The following is a 27,051-nucleotide window of genomic DNA, read 5'->3' on the forward strand; positions in this document are numbered from 1 at the left end:
GCTACCTTGGTGGTCATTTGAATTTAGGAAAAAAAGACTGCAATGCACAAGAGCCAGAGGAAGGACAAAAGGCGTCCTCTGTTTCCTGAGTTTTCAGGTTCAGAATGTGATATGAGTTATAGAAACATCCACTGTGTCTGGGTGTGAGGGAATATTACACACATCAAGCTTATTTAGGCCAGTGTTCTGGTCAGGGGGATCATGACAGATCTGGGCTGCAGGTTTTCTCTGAGCTCATCAGGAGTCATTGGTGGCACCTGTGATCAGCCTCAGCTGCTGATAATCAGCCTGGCTGGGAGGCTCTATCTGCAGGTTGGCTGCTCATTTGGTTGTGTGTCTGCAGAGGGTCAACACCTTCAGTGGGCTCTCTGGTGATTCTGTGTGTTTTAATTTTGAGTGTGCACATCTTTCTCTACTTCTCTTTTGTGTCTCCTCTCAGTGTTGCAGCCGCCCGTTCTCTGGTGCTTGCTGTTGTTTCCCTTTTCCCCGGCTGTTTTATTTTATGAATTGCTGAGTGATTGAGAGCAGCTTTGTGCATTCCCCTCTTGGCCAATCAGGGCTTAAGAGAGGTGGGAAATTGCACACCCAGTGTCTTTCTGATCCCTCCTTCACTATCTGCAACATATTTCATCAGCCAAGCCAGAAACTCTGGTCTGTTTTAGGCCCTTTTGAGATCCTGTGCTCGTTTGTGTTTTGCTGACTGAGAGAGTGTTGACCATCCTAGTTGGGGAAAACGAAAATAAACACCCTTCAATGAGGTTACCTGCATTAGGACGATTAGGTGCTATTCGTGCAAGGATCTTGCTTTGCCTCATGATAGCCTAGCGCCTGCAGGCTTTATTTTGTTATTCTGTTCATTTGTTGATTTTCACTGAAACCCCTTTATACCCATTTCTTTTGGTCATTTGGGGAAACTTTAAAGGAGGATAAAAGGAAAAATAAAGAACAATATTTCAGTTTCCTTATGTTTGTTATTGTAGAGGCATTTGTTCATTATTATTATTATTATTATTATTATTATTGAGGCATTTTATTTTGTATTTAAATGTGAATGGGAACTGGTTCTCAGTCTTCTGCCTGATCAACTGAAGTCAGTACCGCCACAAGTGACTCCCAACTTACATTTCATATTGGTCCGACACCTTTTGTGTTGGTCTATAATTTTTGGTAGATTTAGTGACCAATTATATTCTCACAGTCTCCTTTTTAGAACCCAAGGGACCCTTTTATTATTATTATTTCTGTGTGCAGTTTATTTGCAGTAGCGACTCCCGTCATTCAGGTTCTTGTTTTAATGGGGAACAGTTTGTCCAGTTAGTCCAAGTAGTTTACTCAACAGACAAAATGAGGCAAAAAGGCTTGAGAGCTACAGAAAGGAAACGCTCATGATTGCATTACAGTAGCTATCATCATGCCCTCATTACACGTTGTCAGGCTGTGTTCCTGTACGCTAGAACTCCTGTTTTTAAGGGCATGCTGCGGTTTGTTTTCTTGACCAGTTGGACTTTACTGTAGAGATGTGATGTCACAGAGATCTCGGCAATTAGTTTAATGAGTACGCTGTTCTCATAACTGGTAGGAATGACTGGCCATCGGGAAGCTTGGGAATTTTTTTTTAATAAAGATCTTTATTTAGTTTTAACAAGTTTAAATGTGCAGCCACAGACAGCACACATCTAATATTTTAAATATTAAGGTGGGGGGGTAAAATAACCTGACCCTGCCATCAGTCGCCTCTCTGTGTCGTCTGGTCTCACTGGGTCTCACACACACACCTAAGCCACGCCCGGTGCTCCTCACAGGACGCTGATTGATCCGTTGTTTGGCGAGCCGGACACAAACATATTACTTGAAGCCTGCCAAGATGGATTTCAGTGTGACATCTGATCCTGCGATTCTCACATGATCTTGTGACGTTGCGAGAATCCAGCTGCCGTGCGAGGTCAGGGATACAAGCGACCCCCTCCCAATTTGGACTGGTCCTCGTTTTTTTGTTGAAATCTGATTGGCTCAGTCGTTTTCATTGTGAGCGTGACAAACTGTGACTAGTGTTCCAGCTCACCTAGAGGCTCGTCTGGCCGGACTTGTTTTGATTCAGTGCAGTGGTGACGTGCTTATACAAACTGAGGCGGCAGGTGTCAGTGAGACATCCTGTGTCTTGAAGGTCATCAGCATCATGCATGTGTGGCCGGGACCGGGAGAGGCTGCACAGAAAGCTGCTGGAGCTGGGAGCGTCATCTCTTACTGCATGGAGTTTTGCTCTAGCAATAACTTTGAATTAGATATAACTTAAAGATATAATATGCAAGAATTAACTAAAAATCTATCGGCTGATACAAAAATGATCCCTCTCAATCATCACACCCCACTAGAAGTGTGTGTCTGTTTCTGCAGAGACCCTGCAGCCCTCTGCCTGGATTTTCTCTTTTCTTCTTATTTGGCTTTACTCGGGACTCTTCTGGGCGTGTAACCTCCAGCTAATAACGGCATGCAGGGTGTGCAGCCCGTTCAGGTGGTCAAATGCCGCCGTTGTGTCACGCTCCTCAGCTTCTGATACTGAGGCACAAGTCTCCACATACAAAAAGACCGTATTTCACAAATGAGAACGGGTTGTGTTATTATGTGCATGTGTTCCAGTGATCCCCCTGCTCCTCTCTGTGCTGTGAGTGCAGCTATGATCAGTGTGTGTCTGTAGTTAGAGGAGAGCAGCGCTGAGCCACAGCCAGCAGACAGGAAGCTGCATTCATCCAAAATCCGGCAACTCTGCACCTTCCCACAGGATTCTGCAGAGGTGTGCGGAGTTAGTTGTGTGTTTATTTATATTTTAGAACATAACCGCCGGAAAACAATCAGAAAATAACATTTTATTTCTCTGATTCACTGCTGTGTTCTCACTGGCGCCTCTCTCTCTTTCTCTCTTCTGTCACTCTATAGCTAACTCGACCATCGCTGCTCTCTCTCGGCTCGTGGAGCTGTGGCCAACTTTGAATGCAGCAACCGACAACGGTTACATATTATACCTTTAATTAGATTGTCTAAAACTCTCTCTCTCTCTGTGTGTGTCTTTTCACTCCGGAGATAATGCCAATGACGTTGCTCAAATATTGGTAGGGACAATTCTGTCCACCCAAAATGCCCTTGTACCACAAAATCTGCATTAGTGTTAAATTACTGCCAAAACATTTTCCTCTGGCGCCCTCCGAGCGCTCGCCTGAAAGGCATAAATGACCATCTCCAAGTCCCAGGCTGAATTCCAATGCCAGTCCGCCCCTGGGAATGACCAATAAAAACAAATTGACCCAAATTGTAAATGAACCAGATTGATCCTTTAAGGAATGAATCCAACTTCCTCGCTCAATAATCTGAAGTAAAATGAAATCATACTTGCAAAAACACTAGAATTCGTCTGAAATTTCTCCTTCGATTGAACTATTATTCACAGAAGAAATGAAATGTGTCATGATAAACTAACTTTAATATGCTGCACAATCCCTTTTTAACTTTAGAGGTTCTCAAGTCCAGGTTTTTCCCAGCTGATAATGAATGAACTGGATCGTGGCAGTGAAGAGAAGTAAGATCAGATACACATTATTACTGACATGCCTTCAGGTCTTTACTGCAGAAGCAGAGAGGTCTTTGGGAATAAGCTTTGATTCTGTGATAGTTTCATCAGTCATCTTGTATTGTGACGTAATAATAAACATGTCTTCGACGTATTCAACACAATTGAATAATTCAATTCCAGGTAATCTTCTGCCACCTGATATTCCACGTCATTTTTTCTTCTTTTCGTCATACAACCATGACCATTTGTGCTTCCTTTTGTGCTGTGACTTAGTGGAGAGGAATGTGCGGATTCAGTGTGCAGAGGGCAACAAATATGTTGAGAATGGATTTCTGTTCCCCCGAAATGCACATATGGGCTTATCCATCAGGGGTGCTGGATGAGGCATGTCTTCCATATCAACAGCAATGCTGGCTGCAGTGATAGTACTGACATACCAGTGGCTAGAAATTAATTGGGTAGCTGTTCTGAAATTTCGCAGCACAGCACAGTGGAGTCACAACAATCTGAGAAAACAGATTTCAGAAAAGAGAGCAGATCACAAGCTTACAAACAGGATCGCAGTTTTTCCATTAGAGCTCAATCATTTGATTCCTCTAGATGTGAATGTGCCCAAAGTGGTTACTATATTGGACCAATAAGCTTGTGCTTAGTCTGAACTACCCAGGTATCTGCCATCAGGAAGGGCCTATGGTCATGCAGAAGTGTTAGTGACCTTTTCCATCCTCCACAGTCTGACCTCTGAAGTCTGTGAGAGAGCTGCAGGTCAGGTTGTGGAGAATGGTAAGATGGTAGTGGAAAAGGTCACTAACGCTCCTCAGTGTCTCTGAATAAAATACCAAGCACCGCCCACCAGCCGGAGCACAGCCAATAGGAACGCTCTCTCTCTGAAATGACCTGTGATTGGTGAAAGTCTTTTGATTTTCTAAAGCCTGAAAACAGAGCCATGAGGAGGTCTCTCAGAACACTTGAATTACAATATGCTGAAAGGTTATTATGGACATTTTTTGCCCAATGATGCCAAAAACTTGTCGCCTACTGAAGCTTTAATAGCTGAGATCTGGAAACACGGTGACTGAATAAAACATTTCTTACAAATAAACAGAATTTACATGTGACTGCGTTCCACCTAGTGCATTCTGGGAGTGACTCCAGCCCTGTGACCTTGAATTAGAATGAGCAAGTATGATAAATGAATGAATTATTGACTAAAATGAATTGTTGTATTGAGATTTTTATGTCCTGCATCACTTGAAATACTCTCTCAAAGAGCTTCATGTCAGCGGGCGCCGCACGCTGCTCGCCGTAAGGTTGATGTTTACACCCTCTGTCAGAATGCGCTGTACCACATTCAACAGTATTAAGTGTAATACTGGCCTCAAAATGATATTACAGCATAAATGTTAGCCCCTATTATCCCAAACAAAGACCTTCCTCTGAGGTTTTTAGTTTTTTTTAGGCTTTCATGCAATAGCTACCAGTGTATGTAGGCTGTCTGAACAATTTCTGTCAAAGTAGTGAGCACAGAGCAGAATAAACATCAGGAGTAAACAAGACAGATGACTGAATAATGCTCCTCTTGTTACCACAGTTAGACAAAGATTGTTTGGCGTTATGGGAATTATTCGCACAACATCTTCAATCAATCGGATCATTTGCTTTATTTAACATATTGTCTGTTGCATTCTCATGGTGCAGTGCCGGAGTTAAAGACACAATTCAATCAGGACAGATTGAAGATATGCATGAGGAATAATAAAAATATATTGACATAGTGCACAATAGGGAGGGGGCTTAGGGGGAAGGGTTAAGATAATATGTGTGGGCGGCCTATTTAAACACACTCTTATTGGTCACGGCTGATGGAATAAAGGATTTCTTATAATCATTCTTCTTGGCCATTGGGACTGAAATGCTGGATTGAGATGATGGGTGGGGTCATTGTAGATCTGGATTGCCTTTTTGGATATGAAAAGATATTTTTATAAAACGGTCGCTGTATCCTGACAGTAGTGCATGAGACTCAGTGTCCTCAGGTGTCCTCCGGTGCTCCTAAGGACATCTGCAAGATTTCCCAGATGGGAGGAAAACAAGCAGTCAGAGCTGATCTGGAGTCTGCCCTCTCTGAGCAGCTGTCAATCACTCACCAACTCCGATCAAACGGTCAAACTAGGCAGCGCTGATCAAATATGAATCAATATTCTGTTACTGTAATGCCTATTTCTCTCCTCAAATGTGTTCAGAAACATCTTGTAGTGTACTGTTTAGCTGTAAAATGAGAAAGTTTGTGACCTGGCATGTGAGATCTATTGAGGATATACCAAGCACTGCCCACCAGCCGGAGCACAGCCAATAGGAACGCTCTCTCTCTCTGAAATGACCTGTGATTGGTCAAAGTCTCCCGTCACGGGCTACATTTTTTTAAAAGCCTGCAAACAGAGCCATGAGGAGGAGCAGAAGTGTCTCAGAACACTTGAATTACAATATGCTGAAAGGTTATTATGGGATTTTTGCGCAATGATGCCAAAAACTTGTTGCCTACTGAAGCTTTTAGTGCTGCTGTTGGTTGAAATTTGCATTTGAACTTTATTTTGATCGGGGCTAAGAGGCTGTCTGAATCTGGTCCAAACCCTCCTGCAACAAAAGATCAATACAGACAAAATACAAAAGGACAAAATATTATAGGAAACAGCTTTGGAAAGCTCACAATCTTTTAAGTTAACAGGGACCGAGAGGCGGTGGGCGTTGCTGCAGCAGTGTTAGCATTCCTTTGGAATCTTCTCAGGACCACCTACGTGTGTGGCAGATCAATCAACAGTGGTCAGTAGCTTTTCACACATTGTAGATGGTTGCACCAATTGTTAATTAACTTGAAAATGTATTTTTGGAGGTGGAAGGGGTGCGTAATGGGCGGCAGGCGCAGGCCCACTGGGGCTTGAGTGCCCATTAAGGTCTATTATTCATCATTCTGCCTCCATGCGCTCCGCATACAGCACAGAGATGAGAGGGGAGAGAGTGGCAACATTAAGGGAGAGAAATAAGACATGAAAGCAGATAAAGCTTATTAGAGAAAAGACAGAAAGGTGTCACGCTTTCTACTTTGCTGTGCAGTGCTTCCCCGCTCCCTCGATTCACTGATCCCCTCCCTGCAGCCAACATCTGCAGTGCTGGCACACTCCTCTGTAGCACCCACCTGCTCTACAGTAGGGAGTACCTCTCATCACGCACACACAGGACAGTTATTCTTTAAGCCCTGCACACTTCAAGTCCACTGTGGCACCATGGAGGCACCTTTCTGCCAGCACGCCGACTGGCAGCCTGTGCACACAACACACAACTTTGTGTGTATGTGTGCTTTAGGTGGGATGGAGAGTGCATGTGTATTATCTTAAGGGAGTTGTAGCGATAATGAGCCTCATTTATCATTCTGCATACCAATTAATCTGTATTGAAGGCCTTTAGATGCATAGACAGAGGGAAATGCTCCAGCAGCAAATATGATTGATTGGAATTGATCAACTCACTTGTTAAGAGGTTTGGTGTTCCAGTTGCTGCTTTGTCACTTTTTGACCCAGCCGCGACCGGCTCTACGTCGGCTTGGAAAGGCTCGAGGCGAAGGTGCTTCCCGTGGCCGTGGCCAAAGCGTCACCGGGGCGGACTGTCCTTAGTGCTAGGTGGAGTGTGAGCGCGTGCGACAGGACCCGAAAGATGGTGACGAGAGGTTAACGTCACGCTTCCGTAAAGTGGTATCGGTGCCTTTGTATCGGAGCCGTTTTGCGAGTATGAGTACATGAGCACAATATCGGACTCGATACCCGATACTGGTATCGGTGCATCCCTATATATGATATTATGAGTCACTTTTTTTTGTTTCAATTTCGGGTCGCTCTCTCTTTTTTCATCATACACGTTTACATCCCTGAAAAATACTTCAGCTGTTTCATTATAGCCTTTAAACTACTGTTGTTACCGAAGTAGAGGCTCTGTGATATATTTAAGGTTTTAAACATTTCATTTCTGGCATGCTGTTTGCAAACATTTGTAAATAAGACAAGAAAGATACATAATTTTGGTATTGGGTTAGCTTTTATGTAAAGGAAATTGAAGCATTTTAGAGACATGTTAATTGACTGCATATCCTGTGAAAACAACATGAATCGTGTTAATGGTACGGTCCATAACAGTCGGATGTTGTGCTAATTGTGTTTAGAGTTCGGAAAAGATTGGACAAAAGGGTGTTAGCAATTGTAAAAAAGCATCAAAGCATCTCTCACGACTTTTACAATTTCTATGTTTTATAGTACATTTCAGACTGAGGGAGTCGGTAAGACTAAACATCAGCAACATTAAAAACAGTGATGCAGAACATCACCGTGGCAGAACATCACCGTGGCAAAGCAATGCCCTCTGCATCAACCCCTCTACTGTCACTGCTGCGTGCTCGCACTTTCTTAAGCTAATTAGCTAATTTGTTGAATTTGAAATGTTTATCCAGGCTGCTCTTCGTGGCTCCCTCATTATCATCAAATATGCCAACAATGATCAAAGGAGACTCGCCAGGCCGACGCCTCGCACAAGGCTGCGATTCGGAGAGGTTTGAATTTCTGAACCTCTTCCAAGGCATTTATCTTTTATTTTAATGTAATCATTTAAATAATTTACATGTATAGAGGTTCAGCTAGATTTAATGGAGTAGCACTTCTGTCGCTGAGAGAACATATGCAAAACTCTGTGTTTTGGAGTCGGTGGAAATACTGTTTTCTCCGTCTCTCCAGTGATTCGGCAGGCAGTCCTTTGAAGATCCCCCTTGTTTTCTGTTTTGCTGTTGTTTGTCTAGAAATAGTGATGCTAATTTACCGCTCTGCTACTAATGATTATATTAAGCTTTAAGGAGAAGCAGTTTTTACATAACTTCTAGAAGCTGCTTCTTTGTCATATTTTGAGTTATAGGCTGTGGCTCAGCGATGGTCGCCCACCAATCGGAAGGTCGGTGACTCAATCCCCGGCTCATCCAGTCCACATGTGGACGTGCCCTTGAGCAATACACTTAACCCCAAATTCCTCCCGAAGGCTGAGCCATCGGTGTGTGAATGAGGATTTAGACTACGACTAGAAAGGCGCTATATAAATGCAATTCCATTTACCATTTAAGTATTGCTAAGATCATCATTATAGCTTCAGAGTAATCAGCACGCTCCTTTTCTTCTACTTGAGAATGGGGATAATGCATGGTAAGCTCTAAATTCTCCATAACCTCTATTCAACTCATATTCACTGTGATCTTAATGAAAAGCTACAGTTCCATTAATCATTGTCTTTGCCAGGCGTCGGCTGCTGACAGGACTTCATCTGTGCAGCAGGAGCTGCACTGGGAATGAATTTCTACACTAATCAATAACTTTCGTTTGGCCTGAATCCAATTAATGAATAATAATAAAAAAATAAGTACATCAAATGTGATGACGACAATCACGAGATTAGTTTTGTTGTGTTCATTAAAGCGGAGGACTTCAGTGTGGTTACAACCCTCTTACATTGCTTTATCTGGATTACAGCCCCGGGACACCAGAAGTCCAAGGTTCACTGGTTCACAAGGTTGATCTGGTATTTAAAACTTTTGACATTTGGAGATTTCTGCAAGAATTGCATTTTTCGGCGATTAGATTAGGGACCATTTCTGTTCTGGAAACTGCTCAAAAATCCCCCATATTGGCATTCTACTTAGGAAAACCATCCATCCTCTGAATGCTCTAGGTCTCTAGTTTGTGGCTGTAAAGTTTCATGAGGCGGTGATTATCCTAGAGGTCACCACAGGTCATTTTATACAGTGAGGTCTCACTAAAATGTCTCCTATGGGGACTAGCATCATCACACATGAATACAGTTGGGCTCATTGGATCCACAAGAGTCTACGCTTTACAGTGATACTCAATTTATACAATTCAAAGACTGTTTATGGACCTCAGTATGCAGAAACCATTTGTAGATAGGCGAAAATTACACATTTATACTGCATGCAAAAAACTGCATGTTTTTTTTTTGTCAAACTACATGGGTTAGCATAAAGTAGGCATGTCTGTAAAGGGGAGACTTGTGGGTACCCATAGAACCCATTTTCATTCACATATCTTGAGGTCAGAGGTCGAGGGACGCCTTTGAAAATCACTGTGCCAGTTTTTCCTCGCTGAATTTTAGCATAAGTTTGGAGCGTTATTGAGCCTCTTTTGCAAGACTCTAATATGACATGGTTGGACGGATTCATTAGGTTTTCTAGTTTCATATGATACCAGTATCTTCACTCTAGCTTGAAAACAGAGCCCGCTACAACCTAAAAAATTGCAAGTTGCGTTAATGTACGTTAAAGAAATTAGTGCCGTTAAAAATAATTTGTGTTAACGAGTTTCTATCGCATTACCTTTGACAGCCCTAATATATATCATTTATCATCGGCATGGTAATGCAGCTGCTGTTGTTTATGAAATATTTCATTCACCGAACCCACTTTCTTGGAATATGAACAGCTCTGATCAATGTCCCCATCCTTTAAGATCACTCTCTCCTGGGATAGCCTTCCAATACAGCCCAGGGTGGCTCTGATCTATGGGCACGTTGTCTATCAAAGGAGAATGTGTGTGTGTACTGTATGTGTGTCTGTGTCCAGTGTGTATGTGTGTGAGTCACCCGGTGCTGAGAGGAGCAAAATGCTGTGGCCCCTTTTTGATGGATGTCCACTGTTAACATGACAGGTTTCAGGCATCAATCTTCAGCAGCCTGATTAAAATACACAGAGATGGACGATATTTATACGGGAGTCCCAGTAAAGCTCTCCACTGGCACCGTAGCAAAGGCAAGCAATTACAACTGCATGTGAAAGACTTGTGATAGTCCACCTTCCATCTGCTGGAGATTCATAGCAGGAGATTTTTTTCAGATTTTACAACAGTGCTTACTGGGGACTGGATATTTATACTGAACTGAAATTCAATGTCACCTTATTAAAAAAAGGACTGAAACTGCAGGAAAGCATCAAATGACGAGCCCAAACTTTAAAGTAAAGTTTAAATAACAAGAGAGAACTAAGCTGGTGCAGGAGGCAGATGCCTTCCTTGTAGATATTTCTTCATTAATATGACAAGATGATCTCTACAGGTCACTGGTTTCCACACTCAGTCTGTTTGTGCTAGCAGCTTCCTTTCTCTGAGGCATCAAGAGATTGCAGTAATGCAGTAGGCAATGCGCATGAACAATATTTTCATCCTATCATTTTCAACACAGACTTGAAAGTGCTGCTCTTACACTTGGTACACTTGATTCTGTGACATTCATTATTTGAGAGAATCCTCTGTCTTCTGGCTTTTGGACTGAGGCGTGTTTGTTGGCACCAGTAAATGTCAAGTATCCTACAGTATATGCAGCCTTGAATTGAAAACTATTATTTCATCTCGTGCAGCATGCAGACAACAGCATATAGCTGACCTGGCGAAAAGTCAGATCGCTTTTAGTGTCAAACATTAGGTTGCACTGCAGGGGCACACACATACACACACACACACGCACACACACACACACTCATAAAAAACCCTCTACCACCCATCTTGTTTTCCCGCCTCTCCTCTCTATGTCCCTACCTCCCAGACTGCATTGCAGCATCAAGCGTGACTGGTGGTTCAGTTTCAACTTTGGGCTCGGCAGAAAATATGCAAGAGAGAGACTAAACGTGTGTGTGTGAGAGAGAGAGAGAGAGAGAGAGAGAAACATCTGCAGTTTACAAATAGATAATTTTATATATATTATTGTTTTGTTTCTCCAACAAAACGCCTCTTTATTGGATTATTGAAAGCCTTTAGATTGATCTTTGCTAGAGGCGAGAAATGAATCCTAATCGGTCAGGGTGTGGCTGATCAAATTTACTGACGGGGGATTCTCTGTAATAAAGAAGGGTCAGCGGGCCGAGCGAGAAATGCTGAGACTTGGAAACAGAGCGATTCATGGGTCTATAACTCACCACAGCGCCAGAGAGACGGAGGAGGAGGGAGGGGAAGAAGGATTGCAACAGGGACGAGTGGATGGGGGGGATGATGGGGTCAAGCTGGAGTGAGAAGGAAGAGGAGGAGGAGAAAAGAGAGGGAAGGTTCCATTATGCAGTCGCTGGTGGAAGAAACTAAGCCTCCAGCTAGCATGAGGCGTCCTGCTGAGTCAAAACAACAACTGAGTAAAGGTCAGACATCGGCTGTGGTTACTGACACAATATTCTATACTATTACACACAGAATGAGCACTTGAAGGTGTGTTTCAACCACACACAAAATACGTGTTTTAATGGCTATTAACTTCCATAATTAGCTATTAGCTTTAACATTCTTTAAAGCTTCAGACCAGCCACTTCCTAACAATTTAATTTGAGATGGCCACATGGCAAAAGCATCCTAGGCAACGTCCTAAACATTTTCAAATAAAGAATAAGTTTGGCCATATTCTGTATTTTTCTTATTGATTACAAATCCCATGTGCAGACCCACACCAACTATGAATGTATCTACTAACAGTTATTGTGTGTGTGTATCAAGGCCTGATATATCTTCTTCCTCTTTGCCACATTATACACATCTCACTGTTGCACTGGGTGTAGGTTCTGAAATTAGCACCCGCCACTCGCCAAATGCAGGTAAATGCAGCCGATCCCAGCTGACGTTGGGCGAAGGCGGGGTCCACCCTGGACAGGTCACCAGACTATCACAGGGCTGACACGTAGAGACAGACAACCATTCATGCTCACATTCACACCTACGGAACATTTAGAGTCAACAATGAACCTTCATGTCTTTGGACCGGATTCGAACCTGCGACCCTTTTGCTGTCGCCTCGACAGTGCTAACCAGAAACAGAATGGGAAAATATCATCCATTTGGTATTTATTCAATTCTGTCTTTTGCTCAGTATAGGTGTAACATACTGTAGCTCATTACGGCAAATGTGGAGGATGAGGGCGAACTGAGGCAGAAGGCAGGGCAGGGCCACCTCGCAGCCAAGATGCTTTGAGATGAGAGTCACTTCACGTTTGTTCCCCTTCATGTCAAACTGCTCATGAACACACCACCCACTGTGCCAATGTCAAATGACTCCCTGAGCACCAGCATGTTCACCCCACATTAGCATTATTCATGCTGACAGAGAGTCATGACTCCTGTGAGAGAAAACTCCCTCCTCTTCTCCAGGTGGACTAAAATCAGATTTTTTACTCCAGTCTGGGGTGTGAATTGACAATGTGGAGAACATACAACATAACTTTTAGATATTTACAACTGCACTTTGAGAGTGGGTGCGGTTGGTGCCTGTACAGGTCAGCTGTAATTTACAGGTAATGTAGATGATCGATGTGTGTGATCGGTTACAGTCTGGCCCGTTGGTTCAAAGGTGTTTGAACACTGTTAAGTCCAGTTTGGTGTTAGGCCAGTAATAGCTAATGACAGTTGAACAGAAGAGAAAGAAATGCACAATATAAGAAGACAAGTGCCATGCTTATGTTGATTTCATGATTTAGTCGTGAAAGTTTCTGATACGACATGCAATATGTCCCCAGCCAGTCACGCCTGGTTGCGCCCTCAGCTTGAAGAGCTTAGACACTTTATCTCTTTCAATATGAATTCACTTCATATTGGATGATTGTGCAACATACACTTCATGTCTATAATGCCAACATACATTGTCGGTGTTCCCTTGATTTATTACAGAAAAAGTGATGGATATACATGTGACAAAGTCATACCCAGGTTTAGACTTTATATCCTATCACAGTCTAATAATTAATGTTGTAACCTGAACCATAACTGATTTCTTTAATGCTCACTTAGAGGTAGTGGAAACAAATTGACATATCATCCACCGTTTAAGATGAACTTATTAGTAAATAGTTGCATATTTACACATCCAGGTTCATTGGTTTGTGTCTCAAGTCCAATTTTAGCTTTGTTTTTTTTGGTCTCTACCAAAAGATCCATTCGAGGTCGATGCCTAATCTTAACCAGAGAGTTTTGCAACTTGGGGGTTACCTTCTAGACACGACCCATCATAATTTTAGTTACCAACTGCACCCTTAGTAGACATTAGGGTGCTAAAATAATCCTTTGGCATGCTGAAATCCAAATTAGTTTTTTTTTAGTACAGGTATTTTGTTTAGCGTTTCAGCCCTTGTTCGCATATTGTGGCGCTGATTGTTTTCCCTTCGGGTTGCCGTGGTTTTCAGAGTACGACACGATGCACCCTGTCTCTATAGTTAGTGAAAATGCATGTGTTTGGAAAGTACTGAGTGTACGACTGGATAAACGAGACAGGAGCTGTGTGAGAGTTTGTTAACAGATGTGTTGTTAAAGGTACTATATGTAACCATTTACATGCATTAATCGCTTTGTATTGCCATTGTGTGAAAAGATTGTAATGTAACTTAAAAAAATTAATATTTCTCGATTTTATTGGGTGCCTATAAACAGCCTGTTGACTGATTTCTGTGTAAAGGACTCGGGATGGTTTTGCTTCGTAATTTTAGCTGATGAAGTCATTTGCAAATGGCGAGCTAGTTAGTACCAGTTGGTACTAGTTGGACATTACAGATAGTAACGGTGATATATGATTGTAACATTATATCACGTCACTGTTTTTGCCGATGCACAGGATGATCGCTTGCAATCACGGAGTGCAAGCACGAGCAACAGGATATGCTCTGTTTTCAGGCTTTAGAAAATCTAGCCCGTGACAGGAGACTTTGACCAATCACAGGTCATTTCAGAGAGAGAGAGAGAGCGTTCCTATTGGCTGTGCTCCGGCTGGTGGGCGGTGCTTGGTATTTCCTAAACTGTTCTCAACATGGCTGCCGGGTCACAACCCCACCCGTTGCATGAAAACTGGGGTATGCACAGAGCAGTGTGTGGTATTTTCACTCTAAAACATCCAGAACTGACTTCAGTAGGCACCTTTCACAACGGATACATCCGTGCACGCTGCAGGTACCACTGTTTTACATTTCTGTGAATATCCAGGGGCCGTCTCATATGACTGCCTGTGCCTCCGGAGACGGAGACAGAAAAGCCAATCGACTGCTTACTCACAGAAATACTATTATGTGATTGGTCATCTCACAAAGAAACGGCGCAGTATAGGCCTACTGCAGTCATGTGCACTCCTCTTAGTCTGAATCCGGTCTGCTATGGCAACTACTTTGTTAAGCCAGATGCAGTTTCTCAGCATACACGGCTGTTTATTATTGTGTATGCAGGTGGAGGACGTCTAAAACAGAAAAAAGAACCTTTCTCGATGAAGATAACCTGATTCCTTATGGAGCTGTGGACATATACCCAGCACTACTATACTATATGTACCCTAGACTTGTGTAGAAAGCATCATTCTCCCTTCATTTCTATCATCAAACCTGATTGCAGGCTCATCATGTCAGCCTATCATGTCATTGAAGATGGCCGTCTTGCGACCCCTGACCAAGGGCGAATTCTTGTCGGGTTGCGTGACAAGGCTGTGACTAAGTCTGCTGCACCGATGGGGAAACAGCAGTTGTGATGGTTGCAGCGATGATGGTGATGTCAGTGTGGCGTTGACATGTCACGGCTGTCCTCATTAAAGGCCTTCTGAATTCTAAGCGGACCTTACAGCTGGCTCTGCTGCCAGATCACATAATTACTGACGGGACAGATAGATCAATTATAACAATCAGAGGTCACAGAAACACAGATCCTTAAGAGATGTTTTGTTTTGTCGTGGATTCAAAAATGCAAAATCAGATTTTGTTGAATAGTGTGATTTATGTTTTAAGTAGAATATTTTCCATTTGTGTCAGTAGCTTGTTTGTGAATGCAAGAGAGACAAATGGGTCCTGTTTGAGTGGCTCACTCTGTGCATGGTCCCTTTTTATCTCAATAATAGCAAAGGTTAAATCAAAGAGGTCACAGATCTGGTTAGCATCAGGTTCACGAAGAAACTGCTGTCAAAAAGGGCAAAGAAATGGAAGATAACTCAAGTGGAAGTATGAAGTTAGGGCAGCACCTAATCAGAGACATATTTACTTGAAGCAAAAAATGCAGATGTGATCATCAACAACATTTCTGAACAAGCAGAATGGTCAGGAACTTTTCATAACTTTGTCATTTATTGCAGGTTTTATTAGAGGTTTGGGGAAGTTGCAAAATATGTATTTTTGTAGTTTAGGCAGTTTTTGGAGACTGTGGCTTGGATTCATAATGACAACAACAGATTCTAATAGTGATGGTGGAAAAAAAATACCAAAAGTCCCCACTGTCAATACTGGAGTTGGAAGGTTGATCACTGAATACCTGGATGAGGGAAAGAAGAAAAGATTGAGGAGGTGGAACACTGAGCAGGGGAATTATGCCGGGAGGAGAAAAAGGACTGGAGGTGGAGGGGAGATAAGAGCAGTTTATAAAGTGGATGTATGGAACCTCCACAGGGGTCACGGCAGGTTTTAGTGGCAGTCTGAGACATCTCCGCCTGTCTCTGGGCTTCATCTGTTTCCCCCTGCAGTGTTGTATTTACTCACTATCACAAACACATTGAAGGCCTGAAAGATGTGCAGCCAGATTCTTTATAAAATAAACAATGCTCTTATGTCTGTTGCTTCATGTGCTTATTTTACTGCAATGCTTAACCTCTCATGTAAGCTTGTATACATTCAACAGGCCTTTGTGTTCAGTGTTAGAGATATACAGTATCAGTGAAGGGCTGCACATACTGGACTCATAATCTGTAAATTCAAGTGGTGCCCACAACTACTGATCCTCATGTGTTGTTGGATTTACACAGTTTTACAAGCCTATAGTCTCTCAAACAAAGCCCTAACCTGGATCAGAGCTTGTGTATTAGTCTAAATGAAAGCATTAACAGACTGCAAAGAAAAATCAGCCAATTTTGTTAGAACAAAAATGATCAAACGACAACCCCCGTATGAAGATTGAACATGTTGCACATAGCAATTAGCATGTGACATATTTCCCTCCACAGTTCCTCCACCTTCTGGTTGGCAGTAGCTCACAGTTATCAGCCATGTGGAGCAGAAGAGGCCTCTACAATCTCTACTATCAGTCTCACTGTCTCTGCTTTAAGCATTTGTATTGTATAGGGGGTTTTTCTTTCTGTGAGGCAAATGTCAAAGGGGCACTGAATAAGTATCCTTGTCAGCTCATTAAGTATCTCTGGTGGATGTTTGACCCCTTTCAGGGCATTTGCCCCCCCGGTCTGACCTTAAGGAGGGGTTGTAAACACACCAGTGACTGCTGCTTGTCACTGCACATTCACTGACAGCCTGCAGAGGGATGCTGGGAGCTCCGAAGAAGTTGGAGAAATAAGTTGTTGGCAGACAAATGTAAAGGTTTCTAATGTTTGCACTGGTGAAAAAGGAAGCCACATTATGGTATGCATATATAAGATTTACTATATATTATCTCTCCTAAGAAACTACATGATATTGACAAGATTCCTACTCTGTATTCAAACACTCCCCTCTGCACAGGGCACAATAATGAACCTGGTGGCTGTATTTCCACCTTTTCAAATTTGTTTTCTGGTTATCTTGCGCTGATTTGTTGACACCGATTCAAGATGGCACGATGCAGGGACTTCCAAAAACACACGGCTACAAAATATTTGGCACATGTTTCCAAGATAGTTAAGTTTCCACATCCCAGCTGAGTTGTTGGTGTATTCAGCTGCATAACCACCCTAAACAATTACCATTTGTGAATGAAATTGTGTGGCTGCTTCTCCTTTCTCTTCTCTCTCCCCACACATCCAACTGATGGATCACTACTGATGGGATTCCTCTTCCCCACCCACTGATCTCCTTATTCACTCCTTACTTGCCCCACCCTCTAATTTTTAATTTCTTATCCTTTTTTACCCGACGAACCCGGTACCAGATGCCATTAGGAGCACCGGAGGACGCAGAGGAACATGATTTTTTTTCAGATTACCTGTCTCATGCACTACTGTCAGGATATAGTGACCGTTTTATAAAAATAACTTTTTTTTAATCACATTTGCTCCATTTCTACCCACTGCAGCTTTAAGTAACCTACAACAGAAAGACAGTCAACAAAAAGCCAATAAGCGATAATATTTTACTTCCTGATGCTGAAGGAAAATCCATTTATTTTGGACCAACGTGTCGTCTCCAGCTAAAAGGGCCGATGTATTGATTACATTCCAAGTGCTATACTGTAATACCTTAAGTGCTTGGATAGCACAGGGAAGTCCCTCCCTTCACCAGAGTTGAAATGAAAATAGATCAGGTATGCAGGATGGGAGTGAGGAAAAGAGGACGGGGGGAGATTAAGTTGAAAAGAAATAGGTGTAACTAATTAGAATATAAACATGGACATTCTCCTTCACTATTCTTCAACATTCTTTCTCCACGCTTTCATTTTTGACACATCGCGTCACTGTTCAACTAGTTTCAGCTCATCTGTTTCTGGTTTCATGGACCAAATCTCAATCTCCACACTCACACAGACTTTGAGGTGCATTCCCGCAAAGTCTGTGAGGGGTCAGGGTTGTCCAACTGTCAAATCGTCAAGTCCTTGAGGAGACATTTTGAGCCCTTTATGAACACTTTCCATAAGTCCGCATTTCTGCAGCCTTTTTGCCTTTAAGGAATTACCCACAATTCATACCATTGTGACGTTAAACACAGGGTTACCACGGTTATCAGGGGAAGCCCCATGGCGTAAAATAAAGGTAGACAAGGAGGACGGCACATGGGTGTTCAGCCAGGGATATTTAAATTTACACAGAACCATTAACATTAAAGGGACTGTTTGTAACTTCTTACACGTATAAATCATTGAAGGTCGGTGTCCCATGCAAGCTCGCGTGTGGCTACGCTGTTCAGACAAGACTCCAACACAAACTACACGGAAGCACCAAAACTGCAAAGTTCTATCTAGTGAAGCTCGTCTGTTAAACAGTGTTGGCCGCGGTGGGAGGACGCGGGGGAGACCGTAGCTTTGGTCTCCAGGGCCGGAGTCTCTGCTGTACTCGGCTCCTCTGCTCCTCTGCCTGCTTGCCTTCACTCACACAACGCGCTCGTTCTCGCTCTTTCGCTCCACCTCTCACGTGCATGCACGCTCACTTCACACTGCAGAAGAGTTAGTTTAGCTCTGAGAATATCTAGTGAATGTACAGTGGACGTTTGTGCAGTAATAACTGCTGCTGCTCCTCCAGACCAACAGAGGTTTCCCGTGTCTTGTGAAGTGACGGGGCTCCGCAGAGAGAAACGTTATCGTCTACGACCAAAATTCCGGTGTCTCCCGTGTTCCCTCCGACCGCGGTCGGGAGGCTGAGGCAGGAAAAGCCAACACTAGGATCAGCATTGATTCATGGAGAGACCTTCGTCTGGTCAGCTAACATTACTGCCAAGCAGGTGATATATAGAGTGATATTGTGGTTTTAGCTGACGTGTGTCGCCTCACTGTGTTGAGCGATGCTTGTTCAAGGCTAGTTCATGTAGAGCGAGCACAAGCGGGAGCGTGAGCAACAGGACGCTGACTTTCGTTGACTTAACGTCCACAGGTGTCGCTGTTAACAGGCAATTCTAATTCTTACAAACAGTCCCTTTAAAGATTTAAGATAGTACATTAAAAAAACATATGAAATCAGAGGAATGCAAGCATTAGAGTATATTACACACCTGGTTTATTCATCAACCAGTTCTTTTCATTTTGCTTAATGAAGTTTGACAAAAACAAATAAATTGATAATTTGACAGTAACCTCTAGTCTCATAAGGCAAGAGTCTGGAAGAAGTTCAAATAGGCAGTAAAACACATAAAATAAAAACCCGCAATTGGCATCGTCAAGGTAACCTGATATGTCGCCGCAAATGCCGTCCCATTCATATTTATACAATTACACAAAGATTTCTTTGTGTTTTCTGGCTCTTCTCTGGCCAATTCTGCTCATGTATAGCGTTTAACACGTACACACAAACTGTCAGCCCATGTCTTCCACCTTCCTTTCTCTCAGACACACACACACACACACACGCACACGCACACGCACACACACGCACACACACACACACACACACACACAGCCTATTTGATGATAAGGTTTTGGCACGGCATCACCCACATTGTTTTAATCTGCTGTAGGGCTTCGGGTGGTGAGATATGAAAGAGAGCCAAGAGTGATGGAAGTAAAGGAAGTGACGGGAGAGAAGAGAGAGAGAGTCAGTCGGGTTTTATTGGGAGGTTTTAGTCTGACCATTCATCTGGTTCCAATCACTGCACCTCTCCTCCTGCCTCCTGCTGTCAGACCTGCCTGAATGTAGGACAGGAACTGGGATCAGCCATTCTGTTTGTGTGCGTGTGTGTGCGTGTGTGTGAGTGTGTGTGTGTGTGTGTGTGTGTGTGTGTGTGTGTGTGTGTGTGTGTGTGCGTGTGTGCGTGTGTGCGTGCGTGCGTGCGTGTGTGCGTGTGTGCGTGTGTGCGTGTGTGTGTGTGTGTGTGTGTGCGTGTGTGTGAGTGTGTGAGTGTGTGTGTGTGTGCGTGTGTGTGTGTGTGAGTGTGTGTTCAAATGGGTCTGGGAGTGGTAAGGAGGTGGTTTGCCAGAGGATGTGTGTTCTGGTGTATGTTCGCATAGTGGGAAGTCTTCTTGTGTGCCAACTTACAGAATGTGGTATGTGTGTGCCAGCGTAGGGGGTTTCCAAATGTTAGTGTTGCCTGTATGCCAGTAATATCTACAGTCTACAGTAATAAGACGACGGAAAAGCAATGCAAACAGAAAGGAATCCATCAGGTTTAGAGTGATTGTTTCTTAGTTAACTGTCATTTTAAACACAAAGTCTCTAGCCTTGCTTGCGGCCTCTGATTATTACACACTAAAAAACAAATTTGTTAGATGGATGAAAAATGGAGAGACACATTTGGTATTGTTAAATTCTTACCACTAGTGGGGCAAAAACAGACAATTGTGTTGCCAAAAGAAGGAAATGTTGTTCTGAAAATCAGACCATTTGTTACCCAAATCAATCCACAGCTACTTCTGCTGCATTCCTGTCATGTGAGATGGTCAGGAGATGTATATGTCTGGAGATTTTGTATTCAGTATTTCTCACCAAAAACATATTGTATAAATGCATGTGTTGAAAGTGTTCCCATCCTCATAGAAGTTTTTGCAAAAAACATTTTTAACATTCTGAAACCGGCATTTAATATCTCAATGTTTGCTCGCCAACAGTCTTCTTCTTTCATGCCTTTGCTGGTGCATTCGCAAACTGTCGATGAGTGGAACAGTGAGAAACTGAAATATGCAAATATTTTACTTAATTTAAAATAGCAATACAACAATTTAAAGTCATTCAATTACAAGTAAAAGTCATTTACTGCAGTTTGACCAACCAAGGCTCCTGAAAACTCAAAAACACGTCCAATTTAGCAGCTTCAAACATGTTTAACTGTGTGTTGTCCATCTAGTACTTTTACTGCAGTAAAGAATGTGAATACTTCTTCAACCACTGGTCCAGTTACAGCTTCAGGGTGTCTTTGTCTCTTATATTAACACTAACATGGCTGGTATATTCATCCATTGAATGTGGAGCCCTGTGGAAGACCTGTTCACACCCTGCTGGGTCTAGTTCCTGTCCTGCCGTATCTCTCTGTGTGAGGAGAACAAGGTCCAGACCACCGGGGCTTTAATCCATCTGCTGAGAGAAATAGGCCAGAAGGAACTGAAATGTGACTACATGACACTGATTCTCACATTCAAGGGAAACACTTCTTCAGTTTGTGTGGTATGGGTATGGGTTAGGAGTTGTATCTTTTCAGAGAGCCAGAATAGTTTTCTTTTAACGGCTGTGTAAGAAATAACTCATTAAAGTTCTCAGTTCAGTTCCATGTTGCTCTAATTGCTGTGGAGCCCGGTCTGTTTTACAGCCATGAATGGTCTAGTAGTTCATGGTTGCGGTGCCAACTTCTCCCAATTAGTCACATTTTTACAGCATGCTGTCCACAGTGTTTGGGTTTTGTTTTTAAAGCCTCTATACAAGTGGTTAAAGAACGTCTCAGTCGAGCTGCCCCACGGCTGTTACACCAGACTTCATGAAAACTTAACCTGTTTCAAAGTTTTAGATCAAGGAGCCAATCGAAAGGGGGTTTAATATAATTAACAAATAATTAAATAATGCAATGGAATTCAGGCATAAAACGCATATTGACAGATCTCTATGGAGCCATGAATGCGGTTTGGATTTACATTCCTTCTTTTATATTTAGTGTTTTGGCCTACCTTTTAGTCCTTTGTTAAATAGATTTAGAAAATATTTAACTTTTGATTTTACCGGATAAATCCTTTATGGGGCAGTCATGTACAATAAACAGCTGACATTAATTGAGGTTCAAAAGCAAGCCTGCTTTGGAAAATGTTTTTTTTTTAATGGTAATTTTTGGTATCTATGTTTAAAAACAAAGCTGTGTTGTCTCACTTAGCTGACAATTATTTTTGATCCTAAGTTCTTAAAGTAAATTGCCAACATTTCGGCAGCTAAAATAAATAAAATATGATGAAATTGGACAATCCTGAGGAATATCAACCTGAACCGTAAAACATGGAGTTGTACCGCAAGTTAGTAAAACACAACTAGAAATGGCTTGCTCGCTAATAAACAAAAACAAGCTTAATTCGGACACAACAAATCAATATATATATATATATGAATATATATATATATACAAACATATAGTGTATCTTGTGTAATAAATTGAATGAAATATCATAATGATGAGATATACATGTCGAGTTTTGAAATGCCTCAAGAAAACTGAATGCATGCCTGAGTCTGTTTGTGCGGCATTAATGGATTCTGTAAGTCACCGTGAAATGTGTAGAGATCAGCAGAGATTAAACACCTTTTGAAAGCAGAGGTAGTGGAAGTACGATCAGACCGTAAGCTTGAGAGATTCCCATAACAACTTACAGTACACGGTATGAATGATATTAACTTGTTTTATTTCCCTGTTTAGCATCTTGCAATCCCTAGACTACAACAATGTATCTGTATAGTTTGCTATTGTTGCACAGGTAATGCATTAAGCCGGGAAGTGTTTCATTCTCACAGGCCAAAGCGATTGCAGTCGTCGCGAAAAGACATAAAAGATGATTCATTGTGAGTGCCGGTTCCCCTGTTCCTCATCAAGTGTTCAGGGCTGCAGTGAAATGATTGCATGCCTCAGAGAGCAGCTAATGTGCAGAGAAACAGGTACAGCAGCAGGGCGGCGAGACGTCAGATAACATAACATATACATGCATTATTCACTGCTTGTCAGACTAAGTCTCTGTAAACTGGCAAACATTCACAACTAATTATTAAAACAAAAAAACATGCATGGCATCATTCTTTGGAGGTTGTTTGAGCAAATGTTGGAAATGAAAACGACACGTGTAGTAATTCTTTCATCGCCATCGCTTTTCTTTCTCACTGCTCACTCTTTCTTTTCTTTTTCTCAGACAGTTTGCTAAAAGTCATCTTTTCATGCCAAGGTATCTCAAAAAGTTACAAGTGGATTTCGCTGAAATTTAGTAGAAAGACAACTTTTTTTTATTTTTGGCCTTAACTGCATTTTGTGTGCTGACGGGAGAGTTTGAGCTCTGCACCAATAGTGCAGTAGGTTAGTGTTAGCAGAGGCTTGTGCTCTGTCTAGTGCCTTCTAATTTTGGTTGTGTCTGTTTTCCATTTTGGGTCATGAAATTATGACATTTCCTTTCTGTCCCTCATCGTCCTGTGCAGTGTGGTGCAGTGTAGCAATGCTCTCTGCAGCGTGATGAGTGGGCAGGTTGCCAGATCTTGGCTGACACAGAATATTGTTGGTTGACATGCTGCAGGTGAGTCCGTGGTGCAATCTGCTGCTTTACAGTACAGACAGTATGTGTTGACAGACGCTGTTCGTGTCCCGTGCGTCACGTTACAATCAGCTGTACAGTCATACAACACTATTTTAGCCAGTCAGCATTAGGGGTATTCGAGAAAGACACGCAGAATGTCCTTAAAGTGGTGTGCTATTTATAAGCTATATCCCATGAGATCAGGTTGTTCTAGTTATGTATGGATTTGGTCAGATTCGATTGTGAGTATTATTCAAGGTGCACAAAGACAACACAAGATAAAATAAAGGTATTGCTTTTTTCTTCTACAGAGGTTAGGCGCAAGAGGTGGGGGAATCATTCAAATGAGGCAGCACAAAGCGATTATTGATATTTGTATACTTGTGTCTTAGATGAGAATAGTTCTCTCAGATCCATGTCTGTTTGCAAATTTACATAAACAACGGAATAAACACTCTCCAACCAATAGATGCATTCAAATCAGTACCAAAAAGAACTTTTAATGGTGGTGAAGCAGACATTTATCTTTGGCTTTAGAGTCATAGAATAACAATGTTTGTGCAGGTACAACCCTGAAATATGTATGTAACTCTTAAGCATAAAACCGACCCCAAATCAGAACTGAAATATAATGCATGCATGAAAGAGAATACACTTCTTTTCATAAAAGAATGCACCACCAACAGGATGAAGAAATAAACTATTAGAAGATCAAGGAAAAATGGTCTTGGAGGATGTTGTTCTTCCTAAGATCTGAGCGTTCTGTGGTACCCGCCTCAGAGCTCAATCGATGTGCTGACTTGCATATGAGCAAGCGGGCAGGAAGGCGCTGTGACTTACAATGGTTTGAAGGGTAACTGGGCCCTCTGCGTCCCGCTGGCCTCCCACTGCCACTATAATTGGTCCACTGAGAAGTCTACAGGGAGGAGCAGGAGGGAGTTTACTGGAGCACAACTCACCCCAGGGCTTCTTCACAAAACAAAGCTCTCCACGCCACTTTTACCAACAGGCTGCGGACATTTTGTGGCGATAATCGCACACAGGAGTGTGCCTGCACGTGTGCCACATGCACGCACGCACACTTACACAGAAACAAACACATTGTTTTCATATTCATGCACACACATATAGCTCATTCGACACGCGTGCTTCTTTGTATCTTACCTGTATACATTCTACAGCTAATGGACATAGTTATAGATGTCTTGCATGTATGAAGTCAGATCAGTCTCAATATTAATGAATGCATCATATATAAATGACTCCACAAAAATATTGTTCAATGCACACAATTGATGAAATCAATGTCATTTCTGTTGTCATTGATGCCAGCTCTGTTCTGCACCCAGGGGGGTCTTTGCTGCTGCGCTTTCCATGTATGCACGTGGAAGGGCAAGGAGGTGTGCTCTCCTTGCCTTATGCTACCACGTAGGCTCGTGGAGCCACGTATGCACGTGGATGGGCAGGGAGGTCCCAGAGCAGAGCCATACCGCCAAATATACTGTATACGTTACTGCAACTGGAATAAGTTCTTTGACTAAAGTGGTCCTGACTGAAATATATTTCTGATGCACACACAAATATTTCTTATTTTAAATAAATGCAATAGAAAACCACAAATATATGTATTTGAAGGTATTTGCAATTTTCATCAAAAACAAAAAAATATGTTTGTTTTTTCATCATTGAATTCACTTCTGGGAATTTTGGAGTCGATAAATCAACCGTGTAGATTTCTAATATTGGCAGTTTTATCACAAAATACATTTGTGAATCGTTCTGTGTGAATTCATTAATACTGAGACTGATCTGACTCCATATACATGCACATGCTCAAACACCACCACACACATGCCTGTTGATACAGACATACAAAGCATTAACTTCAGCTAACACACATACAGAGTAAAGACAGAAACTCAAACAATCTCAATTATGCACAGATTCTGGAGACACACACACAATAGCAGTATCAATTTAAACTCAAGCACATGCACACACTTTGCGGCCGTCAACACACACAGACACATGTCCCTGTTCTATCATCGCTCTAACACAAATGTGTCCAGCCAGCACATCACAGCCCATACAGTTGATCAGTGTCCAAGGAAGGATAAATAAATAAAAGAGGAAACAATGGGAAGCTCAGGCTTTCATCCTCAGCCTCTTGGTAATTCCACCCCAGTCAGCAGTGCCAGTATCGCTCTGTGTACTGCTGCGGTTGGTAAGCCGATATCCCCTCTGGATCTTACCCATTGTACCATGTATCCCTTTTATGTTGGGGGGCTTTTTATCAGTGTAACCTGCGTCAGACTGCGGGGTTGTGTGTCTGCGTCTGTGGGAGAAATTTCCTCCAATCACATTCACAGGAAAGTAGCCGTTTGGTGACTGGAGTTTGATTTAAAACCTGCTGTTTGTTTTCTTATTTATACTTGGAACTGTACTTTCATATTTCATGAAGAATCAGCTTGGATTGGTCTTTCTCTCTCCAGTTGTGCTGGGTATGCTGACAACAGGCGCCCAGACGGAGATGAAGAGGGTTGTCGGAGACAACGCGACGCTGCCCTGCCACCATCAGTTCTGGTTGGGAGATGACCCCACTCTGGACATCGAGTGGCTGTTTCTCAGGCCAACCAACAGGCAGAGAGTGGTGAGTGTCTCTCCATGCAATAGTTTAAATGTTTACTGAGGATGGAACACACTAAATAACAAGCTAATTCATTCGTTAGGGTTACAATATGGGAACCTTCGTTCTAACTCACACAGGCTCTGCCCTCTACTGGACTCTATGGGTACAGTGGGTGGAGCCCGATGTATGTACGACCCTGTCGCGACACCATCTCAACCTAACCACACTGATCCAGACCGGCTAAGGATTAGACACCACAGCCCGCCTACCAAATAAAAATGTATTATTATGATATTACATTATGGGTCGGGAGTAGCTCAGTCGTGGAGCTGGAGAGTTGCACCAAACCCCTAACTGCTTGGGCAATGTGCCCATCACTCTGACATCTCTCCACACATGCATAGATCCTGTGTGTGTATTTTGGGTCTTTATGTGTATGTAAAATTAAAACAGACGTAATAATATAATAATAATAACGGACGTAGATAACAACGTCTTACCTATGTCCTCTCTGGCCTTCTGTACAAATAGAATGGCTAGTTGTTATAGAGAACCTCCATATTGTTGCACTCACTGTATATATCTTACCACCCACCTATTTCACCTCCCCCACCAGGTGATCACCTTCTTTGCCGGACGGGTTTTTGATCCCAATGAAGCAGAACGTAGCCGCGTGGCTTTCGCTGGAGAGTACTTAAAAGGGGACGCCACTCTGCTGATCAGTGACTTGTCTCTAACAGACTCAGGAGAGTACAGCTGCAAAGTCAAGACTGGTGCACAATACCACTGGAGCACCATCAACCTCATAGTGCTGGGTAAGTGGCAGACAGCACTTAGGGTGAATAAGAGGAAAACACAGACAGAGGGAGAACTCATGAGAACACAACTGGAAGTGTCATGTAACCCCAAAGCTCTTATAGCTTTAGAGGTGTCATTAAATGTAGTGCAGCACACTGTGGTATTCT

General features: G+C 42.5%; 1 protein-coding gene across 1 annotated transcript in view; it reads left to right on the forward strand.

Moving 5' to 3' along the window:
• The window catches only part of LOC119476222 (CXADR-like membrane protein), a 38,477-nt gene that overhangs the window by 6,788 nt on the left and 4,638 nt on the right, over positions 1-27,051 (forward strand). The window contains exons 2-3 of the mRNA XM_037749562.1: positions 25,950-26,107; positions 26,703-26,901. Coding sequence (XP_037605490.1) covers positions 25,950-26,107; positions 26,703-26,901 — 357 coding nt within the window. The remainder of the gene's footprint in view (positions 1-25,949; positions 26,108-26,702; positions 26,902-27,051) is intronic.

The sequence above is a fragment of the Sebastes umbrosus genome, chromosome 17 (assembly GCF_015220745.1).
Source record: "Sebastes umbrosus isolate fSebUmb1 chromosome 17, fSebUmb1.pri, whole genome shotgun sequence".
NCBI classification, from domain to species: domain Eukaryota; kingdom Metazoa; phylum Chordata; class Actinopteri; order Perciformes; family Sebastidae; genus Sebastes; species Sebastes umbrosus.